The 20,665-nt window shown below is 60.4% G+C and overlaps 2 protein-coding genes across 10 annotated transcripts in view; both read right to left on the bottom strand.

Annotated features, from left to right (window-relative positions):
• Nucleotides 1-2,676: 2,676 nt before the first annotated feature.
• On the bottom strand, nt 2,677-8,895 carry ABTB1 (ankyrin repeat and BTB domain containing 1). 9 transcript variants are annotated; one of them, XM_081245550.1, is made up of 12 exons: nt 8,719-8,895; nt 7,607-7,634; nt 7,430-7,485; nt 6,502-6,596; nt 6,168-6,327; nt 6,024-6,069; nt 5,680-5,775; nt 5,477-5,595; nt 5,140-5,235; nt 4,871-5,038; nt 3,924-4,124; nt 2,677-3,858 (listed from the first exon to the last, which is right to left on the bottom strand). In XM_081245550.1, exons 1-12 carry the CDS (start codon nt 8,866-8,868, stop codon nt 3,652-3,654), a joined length of 1,422 nt encoding a protein of 473 aa, XP_081101676.1. In that variant the 5' UTR covers nt 8,869-8,895; the 3' UTR covers nt 2,677-3,651. The 9 variants fall into 9 exon arrangements, with proteins under 9 accessions (XP_081101676.1, XP_081101673.1, XP_081101675.1 ...); XM_081245547.1 differs by having other exon boundaries at nt 6,452-6,596; nt 8,721-8,895; XM_081245549.1 differs by having other exon boundaries at nt 6,452-6,596; nt 8,745-8,895.
• Nucleotides 8,896-9,046: 151 nt separating this feature from the next.
• PODXL2 (podocalyxin like 2) overlaps nt 9,047-20,665 on the bottom strand; it is a 33,190-nt gene continuing 21,571 nt past the window's right edge. Inside the window, exons 3-8 of the mRNA XM_081246814.1 lie at nt 19,944-20,665; nt 19,229-19,303; nt 13,387-13,543; nt 12,961-13,022; nt 10,054-10,233; nt 9,047-9,395 (exon numbers count right to left, since the gene is read on the bottom strand). Coding sequence (XP_081102940.1) covers nt 9,183-9,395; nt 10,054-10,233; nt 12,961-13,022; nt 13,387-13,543; nt 19,229-19,303; nt 19,944-20,665 — 1,409 coding nt within the window. The 3' untranslated portion in view covers nt 9,047-9,182. The remainder of the gene's footprint in view (nt 9,396-10,053; nt 10,234-12,960; nt 13,023-13,386; nt 13,544-19,228; nt 19,304-19,943) is intronic.

Here is a 20,665-nt window from a genome sequence, read left to right as displayed (position 1 = left end):
TTTTAGCGCTGTGGTTTTCTTGGTCTGGTGTCTGCCCCCTGCTGGGCAAGGCTGGTCTAGCGGCCTGAGCAGGCTCCCTGGAGGGCAGGGCCGCTGCCTGCCCACTGGTGGGTGGAGCTGCGCCGTGTCCCAGGTGGCTGTGAGCTCAGCAGGTCCCGAGGCAGCCTGTCAGCTGACGCGTGGGGCTCTGTCACCGCCCAGGGGGCTGTTTGGCCCAAGGCTCCCAGCACTGGGCCTGCAGGCTGTTGGGTGGTGCTTGGTCTTGGCGCTCACAGGCCAAGATGTCAGCCCAGCACCAGCAGCAGCAGCTGTGTTCATGAGCCGAATGTCCCCCAGTGTATCTGCCACCGGCATCTGTGTCCCCAGGGTGAGCCTCAGCCGCCCCCCACCTCTGCAGGAGACCCTCCAAGAACAGCAGGTAGGTCTGGCCCAGGCTCCCATCAAATACTGCTTCTGCACTGGGTCCTGGTGCGTGTGAGGTTTTGTGCGGCCCTTTAGGAGTGGGGTCTTTGCTCCCCGGTCCTGTGGGGCCCCTGCAGTCAAGCCCCACTGTCTTCACAGCCAGATGCTCTGGGGGCTCCCGCTGCCAGACCCCCGGGCTGGGGAGCCCGACGTGGGCTTAGGGCTCTCACCCCTCGGGGGTGAACCTCTGCAGGGTCGTCACTCTCCAGCGTGTGGGTCGCCCACCTGGGGGTGAGGGACTCCTAGTGTCGCGTCGTCGTGGTTCCTTCTTTACGTCTTCAGCTGTAGAAGATCTTTTCTGGTAGGGTTTGGTCTTCTCCGTGGATGGTTGTTCTGCAGGTGGTTGTGATGTTGGTGTGCTCGTGAGAGGTGAGCTGCTCCCCTGAGATGACTTCTGATGAAACGTTCAGTCATTCTGGGGTAGGTCCCATGTGGTGGCCAGAGCTGGCCGTCCCCTGTGCAGAGGCCCCCTGGGGGGCATGTAGACCTGAAGGGTGGCCCCCTCCCGGAGGCCCGCACTCCTCCTACAGCCCGAGCCTCAAGGGGTTGACTGCGGGCAGTGTGCTCTCTGGGCTGTTCCTGCCTCCTGGGAGCTCCCACGGAGCACGGACTCCTGCTGATGGCCATCACGTGGCAGGTGCCCGACGGGGTGACACAGCTTGCCTCATCTTGGTGGGGCAGGAAGAGGGACGATGGAGCACCAGGCTGGCCCAGCTTGGGGGGGAGAGCAGAAGGGGGCGTGTCCGAGGGGCTCGGGGTAGATGGAAAGGGAGCACAGGTTGGTCCCAGAACTGGGACTCTGAGGGACAGAAATCTCCTGCAGCAGCAGCACCCTGCCCAGGACGGTGCATGGGGGGAGCCTGCGGTGGGGGTGCAGTGCTGGGACCAGCCACAGCGGGGAGGCAACCGCCCTGGCCGGAGGGTGTCTGGAGCCTGGGGTAGAGGACACGGCCGTGACCAGAGGGAGGTTGGTGGGAGTGGCAGCTGCTCTCCCACTCGCTGCCCTGAGTGTGTGGCTTCCAGCCTGTGGACCACGGTGGCTGCTCCTGCCACAGCATCCTCATCCCAGGCCACTGGGAGGGAGGAAAGGAGAGGGGCAGGGTGAGCTGTTCAAGGACGAAACCAGAGACCTCGTCTGCCGTTTCTGCTCACATCTAGGACCTGGTGGCATGGCCACGGTAAATGCAGGGGAGCTGGGAAATGAGCCCGGTGCCCACAGCAAAGGAAGGGCACAGAGGTCAGAGAGAGCAGGCTGTGCCCAGGAACCAGGCGTGCACCCCAGGCTTTCCAGGAGGGGAGACCTGGGCTCAGTATCCACCGGGAAGATGCCAACAGGGCGGGTGAGAGTGAGCTGGAGGTGAGGCAGGTGGCAGGAGGGGTCCCGGAGACCGACCCGCGGCCACCGTGGAGGCTGGGTGACAACTACCTCGAGGGCCGAGGAATCGGGAGAACACAGGTGTCCATCTCCAAGACTCCACAGGTAAGAAGGGGCTACACAGCGTGTGCCCAGAATCGCTCGTGTTCCATCTTCCAGGAAAAAAAGGTCAGTTCACGTCGAGGTTCAGTGGGCTGAGCCCTACCCCGGCTGGCGCCTCCTCAGGACCCCGTTTGACTCTCACACCAGGTTCGGTGGCTGGTAGTGCCGCTCCCATTTAGACCGTTAAGGATGCTGGGGCTCTGCCAGGTCCCCGACCCACGTGCAAGACACCCGCTGCCTCCCTGAGGTGCAGGTGGGGACCACCCAGGTGCAGGGTGCTGATGGGACTCTGAGAACTAAGCCACTGGCGGGGTGGGGGGCTGGAGTGCCTGAGGGCAGCTTCCTGGCTCCAGGGCCCCTTCCTTCGGAAGTCCCTGCCTGAGGCTGTGCTTCAGGCTTTTACCAAGTGAGACATTTTTACGCTAGCAGAATGCTCCAGGAATTCAGGCTGCCCCTAGCCCTGGCAAGAGCACGCCTAACCTTGTGACGGCACCCTCACCCCTCCTCACTCTGCTGCAGTGAGGTGGACACTGAAAAAGCTACGTAGGAGTTTTCCAGGTAGAGGAGCGAACATATGCATATACATGCTCTTTTTTTTTTTTTTTTTTGCAGGTGGGAAGATTATTATAGGATGGGTTAAAAAAAAGGATATCTTTGGGTAAAGGGCAAGGACTAGGGCGAGGCAAGTGAGGCACCCCCTTCGGGCACACGACTTAAGGGTGCACCAAAAACCTTAGTAATCAAAGTAAGCAGTATTTTAATGTTAATACTTTACTTTTAAATCAAAATTAACGATAAACCAAATATTGACATTTCAAAACAGGATTCCTGGTCGTCTTTTGCTCCAGTCCCCCAGGACTCAGCCAAGCACGGTCTGCCTGTGGTCCCTGCACTTACACTCCACTTTATGTACAAGCCGTTTTTCTTCTCTGTTTTTCTAACGGTTGGTCTGTTTTTCCCAATGTGAAAAATGTCGGGATCTTGTGATGGAATAGAATGCATATAATTTCTCCCAGTAAAATGTATGGAAATTTTTGATTCAACCATGTTCACTTAGAAGCAGGCCCTGGGCTGAGGGAAAAACAGTGGCTTCCATCCTCAGCAACCCCTGGACTGATAGGCACCACAGCCAGTGGCCGAGGCAGGTGGAGGGAGCCAGGCCGGGTCCGCTTAGCTGGTGCCCTGTGCTCCAAAGTGCAGGCTGCTCAGAGGCTGAGGCCCCACGGCGGTATGAGCAGCAGCTGCTCAGTAAGTGAGCTCAGAAGCCCCACCTTAGCTCATCTGAGGGCAAACACCTCTGGCCCCATGAAACCTCCGAGGGCCAAGGGGGAAGGAACCCTGTGCCCAAGGGGAGTCTGGTCATCCGAGGGGCTGCCTACTCAGACCCCCAGACACGGGGCCCTGCCCTGAGCTCCCCCAACCCCGTCCCTGGTACACAGACTCCCATGGTGAATTCAAGCTTTATTGCCCGCCTCTGCCCAGGAAAACACACGAGGAGGGCCAGGAGCAGGTAGGACGGGGGAGGTAGGCCCGAAGAGACCGCCCGCCAAGTTTCCCTGAGTGGTGCCCAGCCCCAGGGCCTTGGGGCTGGTTTGTGCTGCGGGAGAGGCCTCAGCCCAAGCTGCCCCTCCCCGGGGTCCCCAGGCACAAGAGGGGAGCCCCGCTGAGCGCCTGCCGGCACGGTGACTCACAAAGCACGCCGTGCACAGCCCTCAGCAGTCCAGGCCGATGGACACCAGCAGGTCCTCCAGCGCCCGCAGCTGCTGCTCCGCCTGCTCCATGGCGCTGCACGTCTGCGCGGTGCTGCCCACGTGGAAGCGGATGTCGTCCACCAGGGGGATGGAGTCCGTCTCCTGCCGGGCTGTCACGGCTGCAGCCTCCTCCCTCACCGCCTCCACGAAGTCCTCCCGCTCCACCAGCTGTGGACAGGCCAGCTCAGGGCACGCCCGTCACCTGCCCTCAGCCACCCCGGGCCCATGCTCACCTTCTCGATGACCTTGGCCATGTACTTCGTGCACTGGTCCTCCAGGCGCGCCAGGCCAAACAGCTTGGCCACGCGCCACACGCCCACCACGCTGTCCTCGTCCAGCAGCTGGGCCAGGCCACGGCCACACAGCTGCTTCAGGCCTGGCAACAGGTACATGTCGGCCACACACAGCACGTCGTAGGCCAACTCGGGAGGCAGCTGCAATGAGAACGGGGGTGAGGAAGGGCAACCGAGACTTAAGAATGGGGTCCACAGGCTGAGCCAGGGGCTCACATTGCAGCCAGCTCTGCCCCGAGCACTGCAGCCAGAGCCCGTGTTTCCCACCTGCTGTGGCAAGCACGGCCTCCAGAGGACGAGGGAAGCTGGGTGCAACTTCCACCCAGTCCAGGCGGGGGCACCTGCATGGCCGTCACCCCCTTCTCCAGGAGCAGCTATAACAGGACCCTACGGCCCCCTTCTGGGAGGAAGTGTGCTAACCCTGCCCTGGGCACTCACCGCAGAGAAATAAAACAAACCCCGTTCCTCAGTCACCGTATTACTACAGTGACCTGCACGCAGGCAGCGCACACCTGCCACCTCCTCACCTGGGGCAGCTGCCTCGGGGCAGCCAAAGGGCCCTGCAGTGACCCCAACACACGAGGCCAGGGCTCCCCACTGTTGCAGGAATTCAGGGTGACTGTTCCCGCCCACCCCCCCTAGTTGGAAAACCTGGGGACCCCAGGTGGCTACACTGTCTCCAAGTGCCAGGTGCTCACGCCATGAGTCTTGTCACTCATTCCTGCCCTGGCACCAGGACCCCTCCCCCTGACAAGTTCAAACAGGACCCACACTCCAGCCTCCTGGAGAACAGGCCTCTCAGAGCCAGTGCAGACCTGGGCGCTCCCACTAAGCCCCATGGTGACGTGGCCTGTGTAGCTCCCCCCACGCCTGCCCAGCACACACACCTCAGTGTGATCACTGTAGATGTAGTACAGCACGTGGGTGAAGATGGCAGGTGAGATGTCGTGCAGGGTGATGGCCAGAAGGCCGCCTGACGCCTCCAGCTCCTCGTTCTCTCGGAAGTGGTCATCCAGCAGGGCCCGGAAGTAATCGCTGCGGCCACAGAAGAAGGCCTGTGGGAGGCTGGGCTCAGGATGGGCCAAGACTTGTGCCTGGAGGAGCTAGCCCAGGGCTTGAGGCAGGGGTGGGGGTCCGGAGGGAGAAAACTTAGTACCTTGTGACAGAGGAAGCTGTAACCGTCCACTCGGAAGCAGACATCAGGACAGCTGCTGAAGCCATCGCAAGGGCAGGGCAGCTCCCCAAGACCACCCTGGCGGGGACAGGAGAGCAGGCAGGAGGTGGGAGAGCAGCCGGCCCTGGCCAGGAGCCCGTTCTACCTCATCCTGGAGGACGACCGCTGCCCCATGTGCTGACTTAGATACAAGACAACTAAAGCAAGCAGGCCAGCTCAGAAAAGGGAAGCAACTGGGCTCTAGGTTTAAAGCGCATCCCCATCCCCATCCCCAGACACACCCCCTACCCACAAGCCCAGCCCCGGCGGGTGCGCTTACCAGGAGCTCAGGGGGCTGGGCACAGTCGGCCAGTACGGCCAGGTCCTCCCGCAACCGGGGGTCTGCCTGGGGGGGCTCGATGGTCAGCACCTTCACACACGTGCCTGGCTTGGAAGCCACTGTGGAGGGGAGAACGCAGCTTCAGGGAGCCGGGCGGCCCACCAGCTGCTGCCTGAGGCCCCAAGGCCTGGGCATGCACTCACCCTTGGCCTCCAGGTCGCCGAGCAGGTCCCACAGCTGGCACTGCTTGGCCAGACGCTCACAGTCGTTGACATGCTCTACACCGATGTCCAGGCAGCCTGGGTATGGGGGGAGGCTGAGCCTGAGGGGGCCCTTGGCTGCCCCGCGGCCGTGCCTCGGCCCACCACCCGAGTTCTACAGGACCCGGGACAGACGAGAAGGGCGCCTCTGTGGGTGGGAAAAGCCAGCCCAGGAGGCAGCTGGAACCACCCTGCACCCCAGGGGATGAGCCCCAGGAGAGAAAAAGTGGCGCCAAAGCCACGTCTGGGTGTGCTGCAGCCCCTCCCTACCCAGACCCAGGGCTCACCTGTGTACAGGTACTGCAGAAGGGCCCCAAAGGCCATGGGGTTGATCTGTAGGCAGAGACCGCGGGGAGGCAAGGTCAGAGGCAGCCCCTCAACACACATTCCCTGCTCACCCTCTGCCCTCCCCATCCCCGGGAGGGACGCACCAGAGGGTGCCTGAGGACCACGACACTCTTGCCCTTCCATTTGGTGTCGAGCATGTGTGCGAAGTAGGTGCTGCGAGCACCCAGGATGCAGCGATGTGCCCGGAAGGACTTCCCGTGCACCAAGAAGACCACGTCGCTGTGGATGCCCTGCTCCAGGAGGCTGGGGGCAGTGGAGGGGGTGCTCAGCGGTGCTGCCCCCCAAGTCTCCCCACTGCCCCTCATCCCCACACAGGCCACGCCCACTGCAGGCCCCCTGTGCAGGGCTGTCCCGCTCTCAGTCTCACCGCAGCAGGAAGCTATAGTAGGAGTCCCGCCGCCAGTAGGAGGCTGTCACCTGCTTGTAGTCACGCAGGGCCCGGCGGATGGCATCACTCTGTGCCCCGTAGAGACAGCGCTCCCCATCGAAGGTGTTGGCCTCGCAGCGGGCTCCTGGGGACGGCAGGGCTGCCCCATCAGCAGCAGCCATGGGGCTGCCCGCCACAGCTGGGGAGGGGCCTGGGGGAGAGGCACAGCTCCCCCTCCCCACCCCACCTACGGGGCCCAAGTTGCCCTGGGCCTGCTCGCGCCCCACCATCCTCCCCGACAGGGCCCAGGCACACGCCACACACCACATAAAACAGACGGTTTGGAGGCTGGCCCTAATCTATGCACTGGTGGTCTGGGGACAAACCCTAGGCAGAAGGGTCCCCATCCTCACCTAACTGAGGTTCCTGGGGCAGAAAGACATACACAGATTTCAGCAAATGAGGTCAGGTGCTCTTAAAACAAAAAGCTAAGCAAGACGAAGGGTGACTGGTGGCAGCTGCCACAGGAGAGTCTGTGGAAGGCCACTGTGGCAGAGACGAGGCGCAGGGGCCTGAAGTGAGCGAGAGCCATGCCAAGACCTGGGAAAGGCCTTCTGAGCAGAGGGAACACCAAGGGCAGTGGCCCTGAGGGGCGCGTGGGGAAGCAGCAGAGGGCTGGCCGAGGCGAGGGGGGGGCGCCCGTCACGAAGCGGCTCAGGGCAGGCCAGGTGCTCTAGCTCATGGGAGACACAGCGGGGAAGCCACGCAGGCCGGGAAGCGGGTCACACTGGCCGTGGGGCGTGCCCACTGTGGCAAGGACAACACGCGGTAGGGGACAGGGAGGGGCCGCCACGGGGAGACGCTGAACCGGGGCTGGGGAGCCGAGGGGAGAACCGGCTCTGAGGGCAGAGCTAAGGGCACTTGCTGAAGGGGTGTGGGGCCGAGAGGGGACGCTAGGGCCCCGCCCCGCGCGCTCACCGTTGGCCAGCAGGTACAGCACCAGCTCTTCGTGTCCACAGAGGCAGGCGTAGTACCTGAGGGGAGGTGGGCGGCGCAGGGGCGCTGTCAGGCCTGCAGGCCCGGCCGCCCCCCCCACCCCCGGCCCCGCGCCGGCACTCACAAGGGGGTGCTGTCCCACTTGTCCCGCACATTCACCTCCACGTCTCGCTGCTCCAGCAGGTACCTGGGCAGGGGAGGTCAGAGCCTGGGTCAGGACGGGTTTGGGGTCTGGAGAGGAGACCTGCGGAAGGGGAAGGAGGGAAGCCTCCCCAGGTGAGGGCAGAGACCAGAGCAGGACAGGCATTTAAGGCAAAGGAACCACGAAGAGTGTGGATGTGGGAGCCCCTGGGCGTCAGAGGCCCCAGAGCTGAAGAGGCTGAGCATCTAGGCTGAAGGCGTATGGGAGGGAGGGGGAGGGGGAGGGGGAGGGGGTGGGGCCCTGCCTCTGCCCGAACCCTCGGGCTGCATGGGGTGGCAGGTTGGCCTTCCCAGGGCAGGGGGACTGGAGATGGACAGGACGACCAGGAGACTTGCAGGCGTCCTGCCAGCGTGGAAACGAAAAATGGACAGATTATAGAAGGCAGAAGTCAGGAAACAAGGCAGCAGAGGAGACAGACGGGGGGGAAGGGAGACCACCAAGGATGGTGATGGACAGGGACCCGCTTCGGGGAGATGCCCAGGTTGGATCTCACAGTGCACCACACTTTGGGGGCTACCAACTAACTCCCAGGTGTCACCCGACCGTGGGGAGGAGCCCCGGGAAGCTGCGGGGCTCAGGAAGTCCCCGACTGGCCCAGGGGAGGGCGCCAGGGGAGGTCAGGACCAGGGATGGGGGAAGGAAAACAGGTGCCTCCTATCCCACATCAGCGGCCTCTCCCCTCCCCGTGGGGCCCGCGGAGACGGCGATTGCAGCACCCGGGCTGCATCAGCCGCAATGAGGAGTTCCCGAATCTCTGAGAACCAGACACTGGTTCCGGGCCACAGGCGTTCCCAGCGCGGGGTCCGCAGCTCATCAGAGGAGCCACGTCGGGGGCGTCCCAGGCCTGCCCCCAGGGTCTGACCTCCGGGCCCTTCTCTTCTCTCTGCCCCTTTCCGCCTCCTCCGGGCGTCCGCGTCGCAGTCCTCCCCTCCGGAACCCCCGGAGTCACGCCAGCACCCGACCCCCGCTCAGAGAGCTGCCTGGACCGGGGCGGTCCTGCTTCGGCGCCCGGGCCGCCCCCGTCCCCCACCCCCACCCCGGCCAGGCGCTCCGCGGGCAGCCCACTCACACCCTCTCGGGGCCACGGCTCCTCACCGCACTCGGCCCACGTCCCCCTTCCTGCAGCTGGAGAACAGGTCGCACGTATCCATGGCGCGGACGGCCCCGGCCCCGGCCCGTGGACCCCGGGGCAGCGGCGAAGCCCCGCCGGATATAACATAACACGCCACGCCACGCCACGCCACGCCACGCCGCGCCGCGCCCCGCTCCGCAGCGACGCCTGGCGCCCGGAGGACCAACCCGGGATACGCCCGCCCCGCCCCTCCCCTTAGTCCTCTCCCCCGACTCCGCCCCCAGGCGCAAGAACCAGTCGCGCAGGCGGAGGCGCGGGGCCGACGTGCTCTCCGGGCGGCTTTAATGGGGTCCCGGGGCAGCCCCTCGGGGCGTCGGGTGGGGACGGGGCCGGGGCCGAGGTGCGTCGTGAGTCGGGGAAAGCAGGGACCCCGCGCCGAGGGCCGGGCGGGGCACAGCCCCTCACAGGTGCGTGTCCTCCTCGAATACGTCCGAGTCCTCCGGGTCGCGCTTGCCCGCCATGAGCGCGCTCCAGCCCCCCGGACCGTTGACGGCGCCGCCGCCGTTCAGGCTGGGCTGCTTCTCCTGCATCTCCGACTGGCTGTCGCTGGCCACGTCCAGCGTGGGGTTGTCGTGGCAGCCGTTCTCCACGAAGCGCAGCTCCTCGCCGTGCGACTGCGGCGGGAGGGGCCGCTGGGAGAGCACGCCGGGCCCCCTCCGCCCCCGCTTCATCCCTTCACCGGTCCTCAGGCCGGCGAAACCGCACGCAGGGGGCCCCAGCGGACCCTGATGGACGCAGGCCCCTTCGGCTCTGGGTCCACAGCTCAGCTCGTTTCTTACAATGACTACTGACCCTTCGCACGGCACAGACCCATGGCCTCCCTGACACCATCTGACCCCTCCCACCACCCCCCACCCCTTCTAAAGGGACTCATGGGAAACAGGAGCCTTGTGCCCTGGCCCCTCCTTTTGGGGGAGCTGCCAGGCTGCTGGAGCCTCCTCCTGACCCCAAGACCCCAAGCCAGGGCCTGTCTGGTGAGGCATCCACAGGAGCCCTGGCCTGCAAGGCCACCCGCCCCCCCAGCAGGGGCTGCGGCCAGCAGCGGCCCTGCGGGTGCAGCCAACGTCCCACCCCCTGCACCTCCAGCACCTAATGCGAGGCTGGCGCCCTGCAGAGGGCAACTGGGGGCCAGGCCTGCACTAGCGCCTCACCGCAGTCACCCCACCGGCAGATGAGGACACTGAGTCTCCGATGCCTGAGCTTGCTGGGCACCCCTTCACCGGCACCACCGCGGCCCAGCCCCCTGCCCCACTGGGCTCCACGCTCGCTCACCACGTGTTTCAGCTTGGGCAGCCGGCGCTGCCAGCAGTTATAGAGCAGGCCGAGCACGATGATGACGACACAGATGGCGCCGATGGCCACCAGCACCACAAAGAGCGTCCCGTAGTCGCCGCGCACCTGGCTGGCCCGGGCCTGGCAGCTGCTGGCAGTGGAGTAGTTCTGGATGCCGATCTGGGGGCAGGAGGGGCCCGGTTCCTTAGCCGAGATCCTAGGGTGCCAGGGCTCCCCACAGGGCCCTTGGGGTCGGAGTGCAGGGACGGGGAACAGGCTTGGAACAAGCTCCCTCAGAGGCCTGGCTGGACCTGTGCTCAGCGAGGACCCTGCCCGATCCCCACCCCACCTGCCTGAGGGCGCCTCCATCCCCAAACTCCTCACAAGCCCAGTGGCTCTGACCCTGCTGCAGGCAACGTCTGGCCCTAAACCCACCTGGTGGTGGCCCTAACCCCTCCCCCCCGAGGCTGGCCCCATGCTGGCAGTCACAATCCACACTGTCCCCACCAGCTTGAAAAAGGACACGAGCAGCTGTGAAGCTCTCTCCTCACATTCTCCACCACACACCGCAAGGAATCGCAAACACAGCTTCTACCTTGGGGGGCAGGGGTGTCCCGGTATCATTATGGCCATTGTGGGCCGGAGAGTGCACGGGGGGCTGGGGATGGTCCACGTCCTCGGCCACCCCCAGTCTCCCAGCTTCCTCCCTCTTGCCGCTGGAGTGGTCACCAATGTCATTTAGCTGCCCAGCACCCCCCCCGACACTGCGGGTTGTCCTAAGTGGGTGGCCTTCTCTGGCCAAGTGGCTGCTCTGTCCCCACCGGGTCAGGCAGACACTCTCCACAATCAGCAGCATCTTGGGTGGAGGAAAGCAGGAAAGGCGAGGTGCCATCATCAGATGACAGGTGCCAGGGTGAGGGTGCCATCTACTGGCTCTGGCGCAGAGACCTGGGAGTCCCCCTTTCTAAAGCCAGGTATTAGCTCTTCTTCCTATGAACCACCTATATGTTTCCAGTACTTTCTCTATTCACTTCTTAAGTTATCAAGGCTCAGTTCTCCTGCTAGGTTCACCACCAATGCACGTGCTAAATCTGCCCACTAATGTATGTCCAAAGACCCAGCATGCTTTTCGGCCGAATCAGTCTGAATGAAATGTCCAGTAAAGCCAGAATACCCAGGGGAGGGAAGCAGCAGAAGGGTCTGTAAAAAAGGTTAAACCCAAGTTTCCACCAGCCCCCCAGTGTTCATGAACCCCAAATCTCACAACTGGACCGGCCCCCCCTGGCTACCCAGGTGGTGTAGATACAGCATCATGGTGAAAAGCCCAGGCTCTTGAATCTCTCAGGCCTGGTCCAAAGCCTGGCTCAGCCAAGCACTGGCTGTGCCATTTTGGGCAAGTCACCTTCCTGCTCTGGGTTTCAGCTCCCGTCTTAAATGGGGCACCTACGGTACTCAACAGGGGGCCTTATTTACTGCTTACAACCCCGGGGTGGTGCTCAGGGCCGAGTGAGAGAACCCAGTCTGGCACTCAGCACACTTATCAAAAAGCCACAAACCACCACGGAGGCCACCCGCAGCCTGGCGTGGACTAGATAAGGAGGCGGGGCCCACAGGCACGGGTGCCTCAGCTCTGTCAACAAACACTGGAGGGCTCTCGAGGGACTTCCCTGGTGGTCCAGGGGCTAGGACTCCACGCTCCCAATGCAGGGGGCCTGGGTTCGATCACTGGTTATGAAACTAGATCCCACATGCCATAACTAAGAGTTCACATGCCACAACTAAAGATCGCTCATGCCGCAACTAAGACCCAACACAGCCAAATAAATAAATATATAAAAAACAAACTAAAAACACTGCAAGGGGCTTCCCTGGTGGCGCAGTGGTTAAGAATCCGCCTGCCAATGCAGGGGACACGGGTTCGAGCCCTGGTCCGGGAAGATGCCACGGAGCAGCTAAGCCGTGGAGCAACTAAGCCTGTGCACCACAATTACTGAGCCTGCACTCTGGAGCCTGCAAGCCACAACTACTGAGCCCGCGTGTCACAACTACTGGAGCATGCGCACCTAGAGCCCGTGCTCCACAACAAGAGAAACCATGACAATGAGAAGCCGCCGCACCACAACAGAGAGTAGCCCCCGCTCACTGCAACTAGAGAAAGCCCGTGCACAGCAACGAAGACCCAATGCAGCCAAAAATAAGTAAGTTAAATTAATTAATAAATAAATAAAAACAAAAAAACAAATACTGCAGGGCTCTCGAGAACTAAGGGGACTGATAAGGCCCCTGGATTCCAGTGAGTGGATGGGGCCTGGAGGACACAGGCTGTCCTCAAGAAGGGAGGTGAGGAACTACACCTTCCTCCTCTGGGGAAGGTGGATCTGGAGTAGAGATTGGCCAGCCTGTCTCCTCAGCCCAGGTTCCTGGGGCCGGCCAGGTGGGCGGTGGACTGCCTGGGTCGCCCCCCCCAACCCCGGGGCCCCCCAGCTGGCCCAGCGCCACGACTCTCAGTGGGGAGTGCCTGGTGACACTTTCTTTTGTGCCTTTGGGAACTGCGCCACGTTCTCCCCACCCACCAGGCTTCGGCACAATTCTGTGGCCAAACGTGGCGCATCTCCGCCGTCCACCGAAGAACTCCGCTTACCCTCCGAGATCCCCTCGGGGGGCCCCTCCCTCTGCGTCCTCTCCTGACCACCCCCCTCCGCGGCTCGGGTCTGCGCCTGCTGTCGCATGTCGCACGCACCGCAGCTGGTAGCTCCGTGCTCCTCGGGAGCTGGGCCTCGGAGACTGGAGACAGGAGCTGTCCAGAGCTGCTTCAGGCCGCACCCCGCCACGCAGGCCCTCACGCCTCAGGGAAGGCAGCCCCGCCCCACAGTTTTAGGGGTGCAGGGAGCATGGCCGCGCTCTTACCTCCACCAGGCTCCTGCGGATGTCGCCCAGCATGGAGAGGACGTCTTGAGTGGGCACCACCCCTGGGGAAACGCACCATCAGCACAGCCCTGGCCGCAGAGGTGCTCGGGCTCCTGACCCTCGGACCCCCTGTCTGAGCCTCCGAGCCTCACTCCCCAGCCTGAAGCCCACGCAGACCATGACCCGTACCTGCTGCCCACCCGCTGGCCCACCTGTGGTGGGTGCGGCTTCCGGAAGCCACGCCCACGCCCCTCCCCCACCACACACAGTACACAGGCCTGCGCCTCCCTCCCGACCAGGGTCCACTCTCCTCCTCCTCTCCAGAACCCAAGCCTGTGGGCCTCGCTGAACCCTGAACCAGGGAGTCCAGTTAGCTCAGCCTGCCTTCCCCGAGCCTGTGTGCACTTCCCCGCAGCCCCCGCTCACCTTGCTCGCCCACCAAGGTCATCAGCAGGTGCTGCTCCTTCTCGCTGGGCTTGCTCAGGGAGATGTGCCAGCCCCCGTGGTGGCCGCTGCCGTGGCGGGGCAGCACCCCCTCCACCAGGGCCAGGAGCTGCAGCCCCCGGTGCCGCCGGAACACCTCCTACGAGGGCAGAGAGAAAGCCCCGTGTTCGGTGAGGGGTGACGCCCCCCGACCCCAGCCTCTAGGCCTGGGCCCCTTTGACCCGGGAAAGGCCAGCGGGCTGCCCAGAGGGGCTGCTCAGGGACCTCTGGGGACCGCAGAGGAGGCTGTGAGCCTGGCCTCGGGGGACAGTGGGCACAGCAAGACCTGAGTCCACTTGGTCCCTGCAGGTGTCCAGGTGCCCCCTCTTGCCTTGGCCTCTTGCACTCATGTGGGGCCTGAGTGTCCAGACGTGTCATGTGAGGGCCGAGTATGTGGCGGGGGGGACAAGAGAGTGCGCGTCAATACGGCCACCAAAACGGAAGGAGAGGCGGGAGGCATCCTCCCCAAACTACCCCCCACCTGTCACTGGAGAGATAGGGCTCAAAGCTGGGGAGTCAAGAAAGAGTCTGCTGTAGAGAATGAATGTGTGGACACCAAGGCGGGAAAGCGGGGGGTGGGCATGAACTGGGAGATTGGGGTTGACACATATACACTAATATGTATAAAATAGATTAAAAAAAAAAAAGATGCCTGCGTCCTCACAGGGTGCAGCGGTGACCAGGAGAACTGGCAGAGATGGCCATAATGGTAGAGCCCTGGCAGCAGGGAGGGGCAGGAGAAGGGGAAAGGAGACTTCTTTCCCATCTGACGCTCTTGTGCTGCTTAGATTTCCTTCAGCTTGTACACAGGTAATTACACAACTTAAAAACAAAAGCAAGAGGCTGGCACTGAACAGGAACTTGGCATGGGGCAGGAGGCCTTGCCTCTGGCTCCCAGCCTGTCACTGTCCCTTCCTGGCCCATCTGGGAAGAGGCCCTCCTCTGGCCAGGTCCCCCGACCCCTGGCCCCCAGCAGCCCCTCCCTGCTGTACGTGGGCTCCTGCCTGCAATGCTCCCAGCCGTGGGGCCGCGAGCCAGGTGTCTCTGCCCATGAGACACAGGCGTCTCTCCAGGCCAGCCTTGTGGGCTCTCCTTTCTGCTGGGGCCCAAGCTAAGGAGAGTGGCTGTCATGCTACCAATGTGATGAAGGGCCTTGTTGCCATGGCAAGTGCCCAGTGCAGGCTCTCACGAGCGTTAGGCTCAGCAGCCTAAGAGAAGCCTGCTCAGTTCCACACCTGGGAGAAGGCTGGTAACTGGAGATGGCCCGAGCGAGCGGCTCGGGAAGCCCCAGCTCCTGAAATGGCCGCTACCGTCCGTGTGTGCGTGTGTGCACGTGCAGGGGAGGGGCAGCCGTGCCTGAGCCCTGCTTGGGGCGGCGCCTCCCCACGTGTGTGTGGGCTGAAGCCCTGTGCTCCACCACCTGCGCACACCCCCCATTTTCGGGGTCCAGGTGTTTGCCTGGCTTAAGCCCTAGACCCACAAAGTCAGTTCTGGGAGGGTCTGATGACTAGGTATTTCGTACCATTTATTCTGTCAGTGGCCTGAGGAAAAAGCCCTGGCTTTGGAATCAAATATGGATTCCAATCTTGGTTCTGCCATTTATCAGTTCTGTGACCTTTAGCAACATACTGTACCTCTCTGAGCCTCAGTTTCCCCATCTGAAAATGTGGGCATCGGTCCTAAATCCGTGGGCTTACTGTGAGGATTGAAAGTACTTATTCAATCATAGGTGCTGGGACAACTGGATATCTCAGCAGAAAAGAAAAAACATACCTGGACTCATACTTCACACCATACACCAAAGTCAATTTCAGATGCATTTCAGATCTAAAGTTTTTAGAAACAAGCGTGGCCTTGGAGTAGGCAAACATTTCTAAATTGGACCCGAAACCACTAACCATGAACGAAAAAAGATAAGTTGGAGTATTTTATGATGAAGTTTAAAAAAATTAAAAACTTCCATTTATCAGAGGGTACTATTAAGAGGGTAAAAAGGCACCCCACAGGGTATGAGAAAACATTTACAATATGTATACGAGACAGAGGTTTCATATCCAGGACATATAAATAGTTTACAGATATCAATAAATAAAATGTCAGATAACCCAGTCGATAAATGAGCAAAAGATCTGATGAGGCACTTGACAAAAAGAGGCTAAAACACACATGAAAAGTTGTTCAACTTTGTTAATCATCAGGGAAACGCAAAGTAAAACCACAAAGTGATGCCACCACACACATACCTCGCAAAATGGTTAAAATGAAAAACACCACCAATGGCCGGCAGACATGGCAGCCCCAGAGCACCCAGGCGCTGCCGCAGAGTCACTGGCACAGTCACCGTGGCAAGTCGCTGGACAGTATCCAGTGAAGGTGAACGTACGCATACACGCTGACCCCATGGCGCCATCCATCGGAATGTGCCCGGGTGCCCGCCCGCCAAAGCACAGGTCCCAGAACCTCCAGAGCAGCAGATCCACAACGCCTGAAACTGAAGCTCCCCAACGTCTGTCACCAGTCAAAGGGATAAGGAGAACGAGCGTGAACACACGGCAACACACGCAACGATACAGGTGAATCTCAAAAGCAGGATGTTGAAGCACAAAAAGCCAGACAGACTATTACACACTCAATGATGCCACTTATGTAAAGTTCAAAAGCATGCAAAATTAATTCGTGGCATCACAATAAGATGGTTCCCTTGAGGAAACAGTGTCTGGAAGGGAGAGAGAGAGGGGCCTCAGGGGCTGCCGATCGTGTTTTGTGTCCTGACGTGACGACCCGCTGCGCTGCACGTGTCTGGCCCGTGAGCTTTTCTGACTGTACATCTCGTGAGGCACGAGGACGCCCCTTGGGTGTAGCGCACTCAGGGTGTGACCTGTCTTCCCTGCCGACCCCTGGGCAGGTGACCCTCCCTGCACATCACACTGTTTTTCCCAGTGCAGGGGCCCCAGTGCTCCTGCTACAGTCCAGGCCCTGAGGTTACACGCCAACTCCTCCAAGTGACTGTGGGGGGAATGCAGAATGGTGCAGCTGCTGCAGGAAACAGTATGACAGTTCCTCAAAAGAGGAGAGATAAAAGCACCAGATCTGGGAATTCCACTTCTGCAGATATACCAAAAGGACTGAAAGCAGAGTCTGGGAGAGATATTTGTACATCAAGTTCATAGTGGGATTATTCACAACGGCTAAAACATGTCTATCAACAAAGAACGGATAAACAAGATGTGGTCCATCCACACAATGGACTATTACTCAGCCTTAAAAAGGAAGGACATTCTGACACCTGCTGCCACTGGTACAAACCTTGAGGACATTCTGCTCAGTGAAACGAGCCCGTCACAAAAAGACAAATACCGTGTGATCCACTAATATGAGGGACCCAGACACTCAGATTCATAGAGACAGAAAGTAGATGGTGGTTGAGAGAGGGGGGAAATGGAGCTGTTTAATGGGGACAATTTCAGTTTCTGCAAGATGAACAAGTTCTGGAGATGTTTCACAATAATGTAAATGTACTTAACACAACCGTACACTTAAAAAAATGATTAGAATGACACATTTTACGTTAGATTTTTTTTACAATTAAAAACCACCGTAGGGCCTCCCTGGTGGCACAGTGGTTGAGAGTCCGCCTGCCGATGCAGGGGATACGGGTTCGTGCCCCGGTCTGGGAGGATCCCATATGCCGCGGAGCGGCTGGGCCCGTGAGCCATGGCCGCTGGGCCTGCGCATCCGGAGCCTGTGCTCCGCAACGGGAGAGGCCACAAGAGTGAGAGGCCCGCATACCGCAAAAAGAAAAAAAAAAAAAAAAAAAAAAATCCACCGTAAAAAATAATATTGACTAATTAGGTGGATGTCAAGTATTAAATGAGAAGAACAGACCAGACAGAAACAAGGAAAGCACTTTAATTTCTATGTGTGCTTTGGGAAGAGAACAGAGACACTAACTTTAGACTTCACTGTTCAAGCATGTGCACCCAGACTCCAGAGTCTCAAGGCCCCATAAAAGCCATGAGGGCTCCTTGAAGATGTTGATTCCGTGTCCGGGGAAGGAAACATTCAAGAACAGCCTGGAACATCCTCGTGCACAGAAAGCAGGGAAACTATCAAACACTAAAGGCTGGTCAAAAGGACTCAGAAGCCAACCCTGAGTTGAGGCTTTCACTGGCCAAAGATGAGGCTGTAGGCAACGCGGGCTGCCTGCCACTCAGTTCCACAAGGATCAAGTCTTAAGCCACTGTAGTCGCTGACCTACACTCTGAGAGGAATGCAGGACGAAGCATTCTGTGTCTGGATATACGGGTCCCCAGAGAGTTAAAATGTATACTAAGGAAGAACGGCATTGACCCCAGATTTCTGCATTGTCCCACACACAGAAAAGCACTCAAATCATTAACTGAGACATCTGGTCCTCAAGGCCAGCAGTGACCTTTCCCTGAGGTCTCCGCTGCACGCATCCCCTTCACCGAAGTTCACGCGTATCGTGGCCCGTCCACCCGAGAGGCTGTCTCCCAGGCCACCGTCCGCAGTCGGACACTGAATGAACTCGACTCACAGCCCTTATGTCGTGCTTGATTTCCAGTCAACAGAGTGAGCATCGGGCAAGACTAATACCTGCCCTGGACTAAAACACATCAGCGATGTAGCAGTCTATGACGTTATAAAGATGCCGGGAAAAAGAGAACACCTCATTGGTCACTTCTGGATTAAACGTGTGCATGTACTTTCACTTTTCTCCCAAACACACTAAACAAGAATGAAGGTTTTTTTTTTTTTTAAGGTCTAAAACCACAAAGACAAAACCACAACAAAACAGCAGAGGAGACGAGCCACAGCATGTGGTCACTGGAAGCGGATGGGTGAGTCAGAGTTTCCCAGTTCAGCAAGCCCCAGAGAGCCAGACGCTGAGCCAGACGGGGACAGCTGAGGAGCACCCACACTTCTCGTCTAACTTGCCAAACGCTCTGGATAAGCAGCACTGGCTCCCTCTGGGAGAGAGAATGGAAACAGCACCAGCACAGGACCACACTGAGAGTGTGTTTAAGAAACAATGGACCCCTAGCTCCCCCTGACACTGCACAGATGTCAAACATCCCTTCTCCCTGCAGAAGACCGAAAGCTTGTTCTTTAATGATGGTAAAATAGAGGGTCTCTGACCTTGAGGACACCAGACCCAGCTGTGGGAGGGGCTCGCACTGCGAATGGGTGCGGTGAATGAACTCACCCATCAGGCACATGTGTCCTAACACAGAAACATAGCCCTCTCCCAAGCTGCTCCCAGAACGCTGGCGGCCAGCCCCATACCGTCCCCGAAGGACAGAAGTTCCTTTTTCCAAGAATCTAATCACCCAAGAGGAAGGCCCTAAAGACACTGACATTAGAAATTTTCAAATGAAATGGCCCAGCCAGACCACCCTCCCGAGAAGCTACAGTGAAGCCCACCCCCAGGCTCAAAGCTTCCGACCAGCTTTGGCTGGCCCTCCTTAAACAGCACCAAACAAATGCCGCCAGACATTTGAGGGGAGGACGCATGTGGAAAATTGAGAACAAAACTAACAAATGGGGAAAGCATCCTGTACAGGGAGAAAACAACTCTTTAAAAAACAATTTCAATATCCTCATAGAGAGACATCACACACAGAATCAAAAACAGAGGGGGGCAAGCACAAAGAGCCTTGGGGATGTAAAACTCCGAGAGCACTCTCTTCTCAGACGTTGGTGGGAGCTGGCTCCCCCGGGGGTCAAGCCACCCACCTGGCCCGCCTGCCCCACCCGCACTCACACAGTCCACGTTCTCCACCATGTTCAGGATGATGTAGTTCTTTCCAGCCAAGTTGCTCCAGTCTTTGCAGACCACCTGTGCAAAGAAATAAGACGGGCATCTGGAGGGAGGGTGGACGGAACCCTGTGAGAAGCTAGGAAGGCGAGGCCAGGCGTGGGTGTGACAGCCGGGTGAGAGCAGACAGCCTCCGCAAGGTGACATGCCCAGGACGCAGCCAAGGCTCACAAACCCGATGTCTGCAGGGAGTGGAGGCGGGGGCCGTGTCACAGGGGCCCGGCTGCCGGGGCCGGCCTAGAGGTGTTCGAAGGCAAACTCGTGTGTAATGTTCTGAAGGGCAAACAGGAGCGTGCCTGTGGGCCAGACGCACAGCTGACCACCTGGGACCCCTCCTTTCCTTCTGGTGCCAGGGTGGGCGGGTGAGGAGGAGAGCAGCGGCTCTCCCCACAGTGGTGGGGGGCGTGGAGGCAGGGCTGGCCAGAGCGCTGTCAGCACCCACCCTCAGTGGCTATGACAAGCAGAGGGCACCCGAACCCATGACGACTGGGCGGGGGTGCCAAGCCTGTGCACCTGTGTGAAGAGGATGCCCACTGCTGGGCCACGAGCCGTGCCCCCCAAAGTTCTGCCCAGGATCCACCCGCTGTCCCGGGGCCCGGCAGAGCCCTCCCCATGCCACGAGCTGGGCATGGCCGGGCAGCCCCCGAGCACCTTCACTTACCTGCGTGGAGTCCCAGGGTGTTCTAGACGGAGCGTCGGCGGTCTGCCCTTCCTGGGGCAGCTGGCTGAGGGATTCTCGTCCCTCGGCAGCAGAGGAAGGTGTCAGCTCCATGTCCCCAGGGGCCAGTGAGAAAGAGGCGGAGGCTCCAGGGTGTATGGGGTCTTCGTCTGAGGCCTCAGCCCCGCTGGGAGCTTCCGTCTGAGGGAACGAGGCTGGGGACGGTCCCTCCCCCGGCAGGCCGCCCAAGCCAGCTGTTCCCGCAGTGGCCTCCTCACTGGGCTCCCGAGGGGCCTCCAACTCTAGCCTGTGCCCTGAGGCTGGCAGCGCCGTGCCCCCTGCCCCCAAGTCGGCCACATCCTGACCCCCCAGGGTCACTGGACTTGGGGTGACTGTGGGCGGGGAAAGGGTCGGCTCCATGCTGCTCCCCACCTCCACACCCGAGGAGGCCTGGTCCCCAGACTCTTCGTGCCGGTGTTCGGGGGCCCCTGGGGTCTGGCTGCTGCCGGTGGGAGGAAGGCCGTGGACCTGACTTTGGGGTTCTTCTTGGGATCTGGTCACAGGCAGCAGCTGCTCCTCCTCTTCCTCCTCTCTGGGGACCACATGCCAGGGTGGCTCCACTAGGCTCATCTTGGGCAGGGGAGACGGGAGGCTCGCCCCCTCTTGACTCTGGCCGGTATCCTCTACAGGACCAGCCTTCTCAGTCAGGTCTGGAAAACCGTAAT

The sequence above is a fragment of the Mesoplodon bidens genome (assembly GCF_964165515.1).
Source record: "Mesoplodon bidens genome assembly, chromosome: 10".
In the NCBI taxonomy this organism is placed as follows: domain Eukaryota; kingdom Metazoa; phylum Chordata; class Mammalia; order Artiodactyla; family Ziphiidae; genus Mesoplodon; species Mesoplodon bidens.
Note: the sequence above shows the minus strand (reverse complement) of the source record. Positions and strands in the feature narration are given on the sequence as shown.

What these genes read in the sequence shown, in the direction of transcription:
- ABTB1 (XM_081245547.1), bottom strand. Translation starts at nt 8,868, where the DNA reads ATGTTATATCCGGCGGGGCTTCGCCGCTGCCCCGGGGTCCACGGGCCG. An exon ending in TACTATAGCTTCCTGCTGCG is followed by an intron (nt 6,328 to 6,451) that starts GTGAGACTGAGA and finishes CACTGCCCCCAG; the next exon opens with CCTCCTGGAGCAGGGCATCC. An exon ending in CGGCGACCTGGAGGCCAAGG is followed by an intron (nt 5,596 to 5,679) that starts GTGAGTGCATGC and finishes TCCCCTCCACAG; the next exon opens with TGGCTTCCAAGCCAGGCACG.